Consider the following 12,737-nt stretch of genomic DNA (forward strand, 5'->3'; position numbering starts at 1 on the left):
ACGGCTGGTTCCCTCTTTTTTTTTTTTTTTGATAGAGAGCTTTGATAGAGACATGAGAGACAGAAAAGGGTGTCCTTGACAGGATCTGATCTCATATGATCACCCTTCCCCAGGCCTCCCACTCATCGAGATCTTGGGCATCAGGGCACCCTGGTGTGTTTACAGGTCAACCTGGGGATCCAAACCCATGGTCAGCCGTGTGGCTTCCAGCACTGCAGTTCAGTATGCTACCGACTGCCCACCCAGCTGGGTCAGGCTGTAAATTTTTTTTTGGAGAGGTTTTTGCCATAGGGCACGTGCGCTCACCAGACAGAGAGAGACAGAGAGACAAAAAGTGAGAAATCACCCCCCGGGGGGATGGCCACGCCGCAATCCCTTCTCCTGCATTCTCCTCTCGGGATCGTGGGCACACACGCACACGTGCCCGGCGTGAGTTTTAAGCCACTGGGTCCAGGATGCGAACTGCGGTTGACTACGTGGGAGTCCAGAGACGTAGCCATTACGCTAACTGCTGGTCCCTCAGATTCAGTTTTGATCCCTTTATAACATATACCTAGTTCCCTCACTGATCAATGTGTAAAGTAAAAAATTAATTTTTAAAATTTTTTGGGGATTTGCCATAGGGTGCATGCATTCACTTGCTGGGGAGAGACAGAGAGGGAAAGTAAGAAATCACTCCCTACCAGGGTGGGATGGGGTGGCATGGGGTGGATGGCCTCACTGCAATCCCTTCTCCATTTCCCTCTTGGGATTTTGGGCACATGCACATAGGTGTCCAACATGGTTTTCAAGCCTCTGGGCTTAGGTCTCAAACCATAGTCGGCCATGTAGAAGTCTGGTGCCTTAACGCCCATGCCACCTGCTGGCCCTGTGAAATAAAATCTTTCTCATATGTTTTTATACCCATTATATCACGACAGCTGTTATTCTACCCTTTTTTGAAAATTACTTTTTAACAAAGGAGTTTCTTGACTCTCACCGCCTTCTTTTCTTCTTCTTCTTCGAGAGATTTTTTGCTATAGAGAGTGTGTGCTCTCTGGAGAGACAGAGACAGAGAGACAGTGAGAAATCACCCCCTAGGGGGGATGGCCACTCCACAATCTCTTATCCTCCATTCTCCTCTCGTGATTTTGGGCACGCATGCACATGCACCCAGTGTGAGTCTTAAGATGCCAGGTCCAGGACTCGAACCATGGTCAGCTACGTGGGAGTCCACCGACGTAACCATTATGTCATCTGCTGGTCCTGACTCTCGCCTTCTCAGTGAGCCTATCAGCGACCACCCTGGTGTCCCAGCCATTCCTGGCATGCACACCGGCTCTGCCCAGCGCTGACCGTCTCTGGTGTCATTTTCCAACACCCCCGTGTCCTCGACTGCGGTGTGCTCATTGTGGATGGCCTTGTCTTCTTCCCTGGAATATTAGTCCTATAAGGATGGAAGTCTTGTCTATTCACTGATGTGTTCCAAATATCCAGGGGGTGTCTTGGCATGAAAGAGGAGAGAGAGAGAGAGAGAGAGAGAGAGAGAGAGAGGCGTTTAGACAGTACAGGATATGAACCCATCTTACTCAAAGATCTTACAACCTGCATTGAAGCAGTGGCTGCCATAACTTTTCTGTGAGAGGGGAATAGTTTCAACACACCATGATCTGTCCAGTGTCAAAGTTATCATTAATTTGAATGGGGTGGAAGATGAATGGATTTTCTCTCTATAGTTTATTGTACTGTTATGTACGAATTAGTCACTGTGAGGGGGTGTGGTTTGTTTTGTGTGTGTTTGAATGGCCAGAGGGTATATGCATTAGCCAGAGAGAAAACAGCTCCCAGTGGGATGTGGCCACACCGCGATCACTATCCTCCATGTCTCCATCCTATCAGGATGTGGGGCACACATGCACACACACATGCACACACACATGCACACACACATCCCTGGGTGTTTTTCAAGTTGCCAGAGCTGGGACTTGAACTACCAACAGCCATGTGGGATCCAGCTACCTCCGCACGGTGCTGAACTAACACTATTTCACAGGGCCAGCCCACAGTCTTAATTCATATCCAGTTTTGTTGCTCACGGATAAGAATGAACATAATAAAAATGGCCATGGCAATCATTTGCCAACGCTGGGCACCTATTCATTTCTCTCTGCTCCTTTAAAGGCAGTGTGCGTGTATTATTCCCATCGATAAGTGTTTTACAGCCAGATCTGGGCTAGATTACACAGGAAGAGGCCCAGTGGGGACAGATATCAGGTGTCTCTGTTTTCGGGAGAGGCCTGGGTGGGTGCCATCCGGCTTCTGTGACTGTTGTCTCTGGTCAGCTCCCGCAGAAACGGTGAGACCATGCAGAGAGAGAAAGGTCCCGCAGCAGGAAAGTGAAGGCAGGAACAGTGTCAGGTCAGCATGAGGGGGGCACCTCTTCCGTGAGGAGCAGCGATGCCTTGAAAAGTGGGCTGATCCTCCCCACCACGAACGTGCATGGGCTAGCAGGTGGCGCGGCAGTAATGCAACACTCTGTGATGCCAGACGCATGTGGGAAGGTCCTGGGTTCTTATCCTGAAGTTTTCCTCTACACGCCAGGGGCACGTGTGTGCCGTGACCTGGGCTGGCTGACACTGGGGGTAGAACTTCACATTCTGAAGGCCCTATGGGAGGAGGGTATCTTCTCTATCTCTCTCAGAAGAAATACATTTTTAAAACGTTTTACAGGGGCCAGCAGGTGGCATAGTGGTTAAAGGTGCTGGCCTCCCACTAGGCCAACTGTGGTTCCAGTCCCAGATCCAAATCCCGAGAGGAGAATGGAGGAGAAGGGATTGTGGTGTGGCCATTCCCCTGGGGTAGGGGGTGATTTTTCACTTTCTGTCTATCTTTCCTGCAAATGCACACACTTTATAGCAAAAATCTCTCTCAAGAAAAATAAAATAAATAAGTAAATCTTTTTAAAAAGACAGTGCAGTTTATTTAGCATAAAACTTGGTATTAAAATACCAGATAAGATTTCATATATTCAAAATAAGGCCTGGACAGGAGAAGGGGGACAAGAAGCATTTTCTACTTAAAAAACAAACAAACAAAACAAAACAAAAACACCTCGGGAATTTTTTAAAAAAAGATTTTTAGTATTGCATGTGTTCTACATACTTGAAGTTGAAAGTCGTGGGAAATCAGTTAAATGAAGTTAGGCCGATGAAACATTTTAGCTTAAAACAGGCTTCCATTAGCATAAAAATGTATCAAGCATAACTCTCAAGTATCTACGCTTTCTTAAACTGTTTATTTAAGTAGAGCCACAGTAAGCTGTCTGAATTACATTCCTTACTGTGGCTTCAGATGAATTGGACTTTTCCATTCTTGCATGTTATGACATCAGAGTTCATTAAAGATTCTAGACCTCAAGGAATTAATGGAGGGGGGAAAACATCACTTAATTTTTTTTCCCCTGATGGGGGAGATACTCATGGACCTGAGTTTGCTCATGTATGAAATTAATGTGAGTGACTATTGGAAGAGCTTGCTCCTGGTCAGTGTTAGAACTTCTTTTCCGTGTATTTGGGTGTTTGATAGTGTCTATCTAGTATTTCCTGTATGTTGTCCTCATTTTTTAAAATTATTTTTTTCATTATGTTCAATGGTCTTATCTAAGTCCAAGGTTTTGTCTTCCAACTCAAAGATTCTGTCTTCTGCATGGTCCAATGTGCTGTTAATACTTTCAAAGGAGATCTTAATTTCCTGCATGATTGTCTTCATCTCTACAAGTCCTGAATACTTTTTTATGGTGTCTATTTCCTCCTTCAAATCTTGGAAAGACTTCCTCGTCTCTGCCACCATAAATATTCTGAATTCTATTTCAGACATTCCTGCAAATTCTTTTGAGCTGCCTATGGTTAAGAAGAGTTGCTCTGTTCCATTGAGGACGAGGTGTTGCCTTGTTTTTCCCTATTTCTTGTACCTCTGCACTGGTTTCTAGCCAGTGTCCTCAAGGACAACATTTGTGGCTGCACAAGTGTGGTAGAACATAAAGCAGGATTGTATGAGGGGGCTTCAAAAAGTTTGTGAAAGATGCATTTGACAAAAAAAAAAAAACTATGTTTGCCAGAGGGCGTGTGCACTCACTAAAGAGAGAGAGATAAAGAAAGTGAGAAAGCACCCCCCATGGGAGATGGTTACACCACAATTCCTTCTCCCCCCATTTCTCCTTCCTTTTGGCATGTTGGACAACATGCACACATACCTGGCATAATTCTCAAGCCTTCAGGTCCAAGACTTGAACTGCACAGTTGGCCATGTGGGATCCAGCCATCTTAACCACCACACCAGCAGCTGGCTCGCTCTCTCTATTTTTTTGGCACCAAAACAAACTCATATGTCAATTTCGTTTATCCACAAACTTTTCAATGTCCCTTCTTACATGAAAATGATGTAAATTATGAAACTTGATTTCATTGGAATTGAAATAAATTAAGAGTGGATTTTTTTTTTTTAAATGAAAAGGGCCAGAACCAGCAGGTGATGTAGTAGTTAGGGCGCTGGACTCCCCTATGGTCTACCACTGTTCAAGTCCTGGACCTGATGTGACTGGCTTTCCCACTTTCCCTCTGTCTCTCTCTGGTGAGCATAGGTGCCCTATAGCAAATTAAAATAATAATAACTAATAAAGTTAAATAAATAATTCTTTAAAACTAAATTAAAAGGGCCAGCTCTGTAGTGCAGTGGTTAAAGGAGCCAGATTCCACATGGCCAACCACAGTTTGAGTGTAGCCCTGGTGGCTTGAAAAATATACCAGGCATGTGTGCTTGTGTGTCCAACATTCTGACAAGAGGGAGAAATGAAGGAAGGGAGGTTGCAATATGACCATGCATGCACTCTCTCTCTCTTGCTTTTAATTCTGAGTTGGCTTTAGGGGTGCTGCTTCAGACTGAAGGTGGGTTAGAGTTGGTGTCAGCTTGGGTTCGAGTTCAGGTCAGCCCCACATTTCTCATTCTGGGGCAGCAGCTTCATAGCAGCAGCACAGGAGGAGAAGCACACACTTGGGCTGCCCCTTTAGGTTCCACCTCAGCATTGGCACATTGTCATTTCTACCCAGAAGTTCACTGGCCAAATTAAATCATATGGCCAAGCCCAAATATCAGTGGGATAGGGAAAAAAGTGCTCCTTCTGCTCTGGTGCAGTGCTACATACCCACTAGAATGAGAGAAGGCAAGAAGAATTGACCTACTGTGTGGGCTTCTTAAATTATGTCCGGTGAACATAGTCTCTGCTATGTGGTTTTGGAACGCCACGAAAAGAGATTCTAGGAAGCACAAGAAGACCCGGAGGAGTCCTGGCCGGTGGGAGCACTAATGTAAGATACATGGACAGATGTCCTCTCGCCCCCGTCCCACTGGAATATCATGGTCCATAAGTAGAGCTGGGTAGTGGCTGGTAGGGGCTGACCATTTTCCCACCTGGCCTGGGAGCCAGAGGCCTAGGAGTTCCTCCCATCCAGACCTCCAAATCCACAGGTAGCCTTCTGCCTTGGGGAGTGGGCTCCTTCAAGCATCCACTTAAAGTTTCAAAGATATTTTAAAGCTTTCTGTCTCAAGTGTTGAGCCAAGAATACCCCAAGAATATAGGACAACAGTTAGCAATTCTTAGTGCTGGGGAAGAGAAGAAAGTGTGTGGCTCATTCTCAAATAATCAGAAGGTGGTTTGTGGTAGGAGTTGGTGCCAATAAACTGCATGTATTCCAGCTCAGGGGATACCCAGGTGATTTTGTTCCAACAATGATACCATCTTACGGACTGAGAGATTGTGTGGTAAATACTGATTTCTGTAAAGAACATCTCCTTTAGGTCCAAACACAGTGATTGTGCAAAGATTTGCAATGCTGGAACCCATATGGGAGGTCAGGATTTGGTTTCCTGGTCAACTTGTACACACCAGTGTGCATGTTCCTATGATCCTGGCTGGCTGGGAAGGCTGGGGGAGGATCATGGCACAAGACCTATTGAGGATGCTTGTATTTCTCTCTTCTTTTTCACTCATGAAATAAATAAATAAGCATTTTTTGAAAACTAGTGTGTGTGTGTGTGTGTGCGTGTGTGTGTGTGTGTGTATGTGTGTGTGTGTGTGTGTGTGTGTGTGTGTGTGTGTATCTCCCATAGAGGCATAAGTTAAATGCCTGTGGGTATTTAGAGAACTCTGCTTTCCTTGAGAAACCCAGGTTGCAGCCACATTACTCAGAGAAATGGTGAGATGCACTCTTCTGTCTAAACCTGTGAAAGCAAATAAGAAAATGACTGCTTGCTGGATGCCTGGGTATATTCACATTCATTTCTGTATAGAAAAGGGAGAAAAATAACTGGCATCAGAATCTGACAGGTCTCCTTTAAGAAGAATGCATGAGTGGAGGCGTGGAGGTGGGGCGAGCCCTAGTTCTCTCTGGGCTTGTCCCCACCTCACAGCTTGGCTGAGCACTTCCTTTCACACCAGAAGGTGTGCGGTGAAACTTTTGAGGCTTACCAAGCCACCTCTTCCTTCCTAATTTAATGAATGTTGATAAAACGAATGGATTGCTATTATTACTTTGAATCAGTTCCCATTACTATGGAAGTGCTCACATGCCTGAAGTTGGGAAAATGCCCTGGGAGCCAGGAGAAACTTCCTAGAGAGGTCCCGATTGAGCTGGATCAGGATAGATGAGTAGAGTTTGCCAGGCTCCAAAGCTAGGGAACAGCATTTGAGGCAGAAGGAACAACACTTACAAAGTTTACACCAGAGTCAAAAGAAGAGGGTAACCTTTTACGGGCCTCCCTTTCACAGTGAGACAAAAATGCCTTCCCCTCTGAGCACTTGTGACAGTGGGATTTGTTCTGCATCAGGATGAATACCTAGGAAACACCTCGGGAAGGTCTCTTCAATAGGCAATAACTGATTCTTCAGTTTCATAAAAGGCTACTGACTGTTGAGGAAGCCAGTGGCATGGTGGTTAAGGTTCTGGATCCCACATGGCTGACGAAGTGGCTTAAGTCCTGAACCCAGCAGTTTGAAAAACACACTCGTCATGCATGTGTGGCTAAAATCTTATGGAGAGAATGGAGGAGAAGGGATTGCATCATGGCCTCCCCCGTCAAGGGGTGTTTTCTCACTTCCTTTCTCTCTCTCCTCCACCCCCACTCTCCCTGCCCCTTGGAGTGCACACAGCCTATCCAAACTAAAACGGAAACAACAAAACTACTGACGGATGAAGTGGACGCTGGTGCAGAGGGAGAACGCAGTGCTCTGTGAGGCTGGCCCTCGTGGGAAGGCTCCAGGTTTGCGTCTGGAGACCTCCTGAGGACGCTGGGCGTGCATGTGCCTGTGACCCAGAGCTAGCTGAAGCTGGGGGTGGATAGTGTGTTGAGACCCTTCCTGGGGTGCTCTTTGTTTCTTTCTCTGCCTCTCTTGCTTATAGAAGAAATAAATACACTTTTTGAAAAAATATCTACTAACGGAGTGTCTGCTGCAGTTGAGCATTGTGACGGGTTATCAGAGTGCTGGCAATACAGAAATCAATACAGAAATCAACAGTCTTTTCTTTGTGAAGCTCACCATGTCATAGGAAGGGACAGTCACACTAACAGGCACCATAGTGTCATCGCCTCAATCCTGTGTAAATGTGCTAGCCTGGGGCCAGCATTTCAGCCAGACTCTCCAGCAGAAAAGCCGTGGGGTGGGTGAACAGACAGTCGTGCTGAGTGACAAACAGTTCCAGCGCGGACTCGTTCTGCAGGTGCTTGGTTCATCGCGTGTTCACGCGCTGCCATCACTCGCGGGGACGTGTGTGGTGAACACAAGGGACACGGGACTTCACTGTTTCTGAACTGTGACCGACTACAAAAATGCAGCCAGAGGGCCCAGGTGCTGGTGCAGCCACACCCATGTGGGGAAGGCCATGGGTTCGCATCTATGTGTCCTCTGGGTGTATACGTGTACCCATGACCTGAATCAGCTAAGGCTTAGCTTTTTTACGTTAATAAATTAACTTAAAAAAATAATAATGCAACCAAAAAGCATGCAGTGCAGGGTGGCTTGCTAGGATGCAAATGAAAGCTACATTTTATTAGCTTCATGGGAGTGGGGAGGGCCCTGAGCTACTGAGTCCGTGTCCTTCCCCTCCCCCGTTCGATTGGCATCAGGTGACAGCTCTGACCCCCTCTCCCTCCCCAGGTATGGAGAGTGCAATCACGCTGTGGCAGTTCCTGTTGCAGTTGCTGCTTGACCAGAAACACGAGCATCTCATCTGCTGGACCTCCAATGATGGTGAATTCAAGCTCCTCAAAGCAGAAGAAGTGGCCAAGCTGTGGGGACTGCGCAAAAACAAGACGAATATGAACTACGACAAGCTGAGCAGAGCCCTGCGATACTATTACGACAAGGTAACCCCTGACCTTGCGTGGCGCCATCTCGGGGCCTGGACTCCCCCTTGCTTATCTCCCTGATAATCCTGTGCATCCAATTGGAAGATGAAGTAAAGGAGAGGCGATTGATGCCTTTACCTGTGTATTTATTTAGGGAACATCTGTGCTGGTGGGATTTTTATCCCGCCTCTAGGAGCCCTGCAGATGTTACTGTGGGGTGAATTTTGTTCCCTCTGCATTTTTATCTGTAGTTTTCTGCAGAACTTTGCTGAGAATACAAATGAGACAATGAGAGGTTCCAGGGCTCCCTGATGCAGAGGTGCTTGTGTAACAAATGAATGTTAAAACCCAGAAAGTCTGTTTATCCTGTCGGGTCAGCCGTTCAATCACACGGGCTTTTCGTGGGGAGTAGTAGCTTGGGCAAATGATTATTTTTTTAAAACTATTTTATTTTGTTTATTATTATTATTATTCTTTTCATTTGCTATAGGTCATGTGCATGAGTGAGAGAGAGAGAGAGAGAGAGAGAGAGAGAGAGAGAGAGAGAGAAAGCAATTTGCCAAGTCTGGGACTCAAACTGTGGTCAGCCATGTGGGAATCCAGTGCCTTAGCCACCAAGCCACCTGCTAGCCTCAGGCCCAGTGTCTCAGTCCTCATTGACGGAATGGGAATCATAGTCCACATCTCAGGATGGTTATAAAAAATGACCTAAGCTGTCAGGTGTTAAGTGCTTAGAATCATGCTTGAAACGTGGTGTTTCCAACTACAGGGAAAACTCCTGTGTTTAAGTCACAGAGATGAGATGGAATACTTCGTTAAGTGATTAATATGTCATCGTCTCCAAGCCAGGACAGTTGGAGTACTTTTTTTGTTTGTTTGTCTTGTTTTTACTATAGGGTGTGTGAGCTTGTGGGAGAGAAACAGAAACGGGGTGGGGGGAAGTTTGAAATCATCCTCCGGGGGGATGGCCACACCACAATCTTGTCTCCTCCATTCTCCTCTTGGGATTTTAGGCATACATGCACACGTGCCTGGCATGTTTTTCAAGTCTCCGGGTCTGGGACTCAAACTGCTCGGTTAGCCATGTGAGATCCAGTTACCTTCACCACCATGCCACTGGCTGGTCCCTGGAGTACTTTTTAATGCATTTGCCGTGACAAAAGTATTTCTCTTTAGAGTAATCATTTCTGACTATAATGTTGACAATTTCTGTCTGAATCTGTGGTTGGTGAATATTTAGCTTCAGAGACACAAAGACCCAGATGTAATAATGGGAAGTTTTTGCTCTGGTTTTACTGTTCATATTGAAAGATGAATTAAAAACTGATTTAAATATTAGTTCCTGATCTATATTTAGTGCCTTCCTTCCGCCAGCCTCTTTGGAATTCAAGACATAAGGATTATACATTGCAGGAAGTAGCAGCATCATTAATTATAAAGTGTTCCTTTATATGATCGTAATTGCATGTGATTATGTCATTGAAATGCTAAAGGTGCTTTTCTTTAATGTAGCAATTAATTAATCCTGACTTAATGCAGAGTCCTAGGAAGATATAAAAGCACTTCTTGCAAATCACACCGTCTGAAAGCCTCACAGATGGTTTATTGTTTTACATTTCCCCCCAGGTTCTAGTTATCCAAGGGGAATTGGACCCCCTGAAGGAAAACAGTCCATCGTGCCTGCTGGCAGAGTGCCTAAAAGCTCAGTTTTGAGATTGAGAAAAAAAAATTTTTTCTCATTGTTTCAAATCAAGGTGTCAAAAAAAAAAATGTCTTGCTTCTGTATCTGGGATTGGATTCACATTTTCAGGGGCCTGGGCATGGGGCCTAGAAATGGATACTGAAAGACTGGCTTAGAGCCCTTGCTGTTTAGACACCTCGTCTTGCCCGGGCAGGTCTTTTAAATCTCTAGAGAGAACAATCTCATAGCTTCAGTCAACAGCTACGTTTGGGTGTTTTCTGTAACCCACCTAAGACCAGTGCTGAGCACACCCACCCTGTCTCCGTTAGACTTGACAATGGTCTCAAGACAGGTCCTGTTGCCATCTGCCTCCCTATACAGGTGAGGACGCAGAGGCTTTGACGGAGCCCGGGTTTGTCCAGCTGGTCCCAAAAGCCACGCGTTTGCTGTTCCTGTTTTCTGGGCTCTTTATTTCCTTTGGCCTTGGGCAAAATTCCAGGCAGTCAGGCTGCCCCAAAATGGTTACTACCTAAGACATTTTTGTCTATTATCAAGAACTTCAGAAAAGTTCTGAAAAAAGCCCAGCAGGTGCTGGTACATCAGGTTGAGACCCAGGTCCGGGGTCCACGATGCATGCGCATGTGTGCATGCAACGCACATGTACACCCACACTAATTACAAGTGTCAAAAATAGCGCAATCTTTTGCATTTTACGACTCTTTCTTCCCGTTTTGCCAGTGTCTATGAAAAAGTTGAACTGGGTGTAATTGCAAACATCTGACTGTTTTTAACCCACAGAAAAGGCGATCTTCAGTAGTGTAGCTTCTGACCTGAGAGCTAGAGCTGAGCCAGATCTTTGCCAGCGTGAACCCTGGGCCACATGGACACCCTTGTGCCCTGCCGGCATCCTGTGTTTCTTCAAGTTCCCCAGCGTTCAGTCGGACCCTGTCTGCCTTCCCGAGTGCTCTTCCTCCTTTCCCTCCTTGTCCTCCTCTCAATCCTCGTCCTCTTCCCCTTCCCCATCCTCCTTTCCCTCTTCAGCCTCCTCTCCATCCTCGGCCTCCTCTCTGTCCTGTCCATGGCCTCCTCTACCCCCTCCTGCTTCCTCTCCCTCCTCGCTCTCTGTCCTCGGCCTCCTCTCCCTCCTCAGCCTCCTCTCCCTCTTTGTCCTCCTCTCCCTCCTCATCCTCTTCCCCTTCCCCATGCTCCTTTCCCTCTTCGGCCTCCTCTCTATCCTCGGTCTCCTCTCCGTCCTGTCCTCGGCCTCCTCTCCCTCCTCTGCCTCCTCTCCCTCCTCGGCCTCCTCTCCCTCCTCGGCCTCCTCTCCCTCCTCTGCCTCCTCTCCCTCCTCGGTCTCCTCTCCATCCTGTCCTCGGCCTCCTCTCCCTCCTCGGCCTCCTTGCTAACGCTCGTCTGGAGCCTCGGACCAGTGTATAGTACTTAACTCCCTGACCCAGCAGCCCTGCTCTTTTTTCCTATCTCCCTCATGTCCTTTGCTGTCATCTCTTCACTCTTGGCTGAAACTGCACATCTCTTGGTTTGTCCTAATAGGGAAGTTTTCCTGCCCAAGGAGACAAGCATGAGAATATCATTATTTTTATATGTTATATGTTATATTTTTAGCTCATTCCAGAAAAGTAAAAATGGGCAGAGAAGGAAAAAAGAAAAATGTGTGCAAAGCCTTGCAGAAGAAAATGATGTATGCGCTCTTAGTATCAGGGTGGGGCCAAGGCACTTTAATTTTGGTTCCCCTCGTCCCAGATCATACGAGAAGGTTGTTAACAGCACATGCTCTGAACTGAACTGTCTGAATCCAGCTCCATGACTGCTGGTGCTTTGCCTAAAAAGCCTAGGTCTCAGCTTTTTTTATGATTATTAATTTTTTAAATTTTTCTGCTACAGAATATATGAGTTCACTGGAAAAAGACAGAGAAAGAGAGAGCAGGAAATTGATAAATCATCCCTTAGGGGAGATGGACACACCACAATCCCTTCTCTAGTCTCCTCTCGGGATTTTGGGCACACACATACATGTGCCCAGTGTGATTTTCAGGCTGCCAGGTTCAGGACTCGAACTGCATGGTGGGCCATGTGGGACCCAGCACTTTAAATGTTATACCACCTGCTGACCCTCAGCTTCCTTTTTATAAAATGGATATGATAGTAAATTCTATGCTATGAGGTTGTAGTGGGATTAGCTGCATTTGCACACGTGTGGTGCTGAGAATAGAGTCCCAAATGCAAAAGATGCAATGAAGCACTAGCCAGAGTCATGATAGAGGTGGGGGCCAGATGGTGGTGTAGCAGTCCAGTGCGATGCTCAGGGAGGCTGACCCACGTGAGGTAGTTCTCGGCTTGCATACGAAGACCTCCCTGAGTGTGCCGGGCATGCATGTGCCACGGTCCAGGGAGGCCGAGACAGGGAGGGGATCATGATGTCAAGATGCTGTTGAGGTTGCTGCCTCTCTCTCTATTTCTCTTGCTCATGGAAGAAGTAAATAGAATAAACTTTCAAAAACTAGCAATATTTTATGTATTAATCCTTTGAAAGATGTAGTCCAAACTAAATGTCCTGACACTGATGATTGGGTTGGAAAATTATAGCATACCTATCTATGGACTGTTACACAGATATAAGAAACAATGAGATGCTATCGTTCAACTCAGAGTGGATGGA

General features: G+C 46.3%; 1 protein-coding gene across 2 annotated transcripts in view; it reads left to right on the plus strand.

Annotated features, from left to right (window-relative positions):
• The window catches only part of ELK3 (ETS transcription factor ELK3), an 80,237-nt gene that overhangs the window by 25,590 nt on the left and 41,910 nt on the right, over positions 1 to 12,737 (plus strand). For both annotated transcript variants that reach the window (XM_006154882.3, XM_027774356.1), the window contains exon 2: positions 8,189 to 8,397. In XM_006154882.3, coding sequence (XP_006154944.1) covers positions 8,191 to 8,397 — 207 coding nt within the window. In that variant the 5' untranslated portion in view covers positions 8,189 to 8,190. The remainder of the gene's footprint in view (positions 1 to 8,188; positions 8,398 to 12,737) is intronic.

Source organism: Tupaia chinensis, unplaced genomic scaffold (assembly GCF_000334495.1).
Source record: "Tupaia chinensis unplaced genomic scaffold, TupChi_1.0 Scaffold000423_1, whole genome shotgun sequence".
Classification (NCBI taxonomy): domain Eukaryota; kingdom Metazoa; phylum Chordata; class Mammalia; order Scandentia; family Tupaiidae; genus Tupaia; species Tupaia belangeri.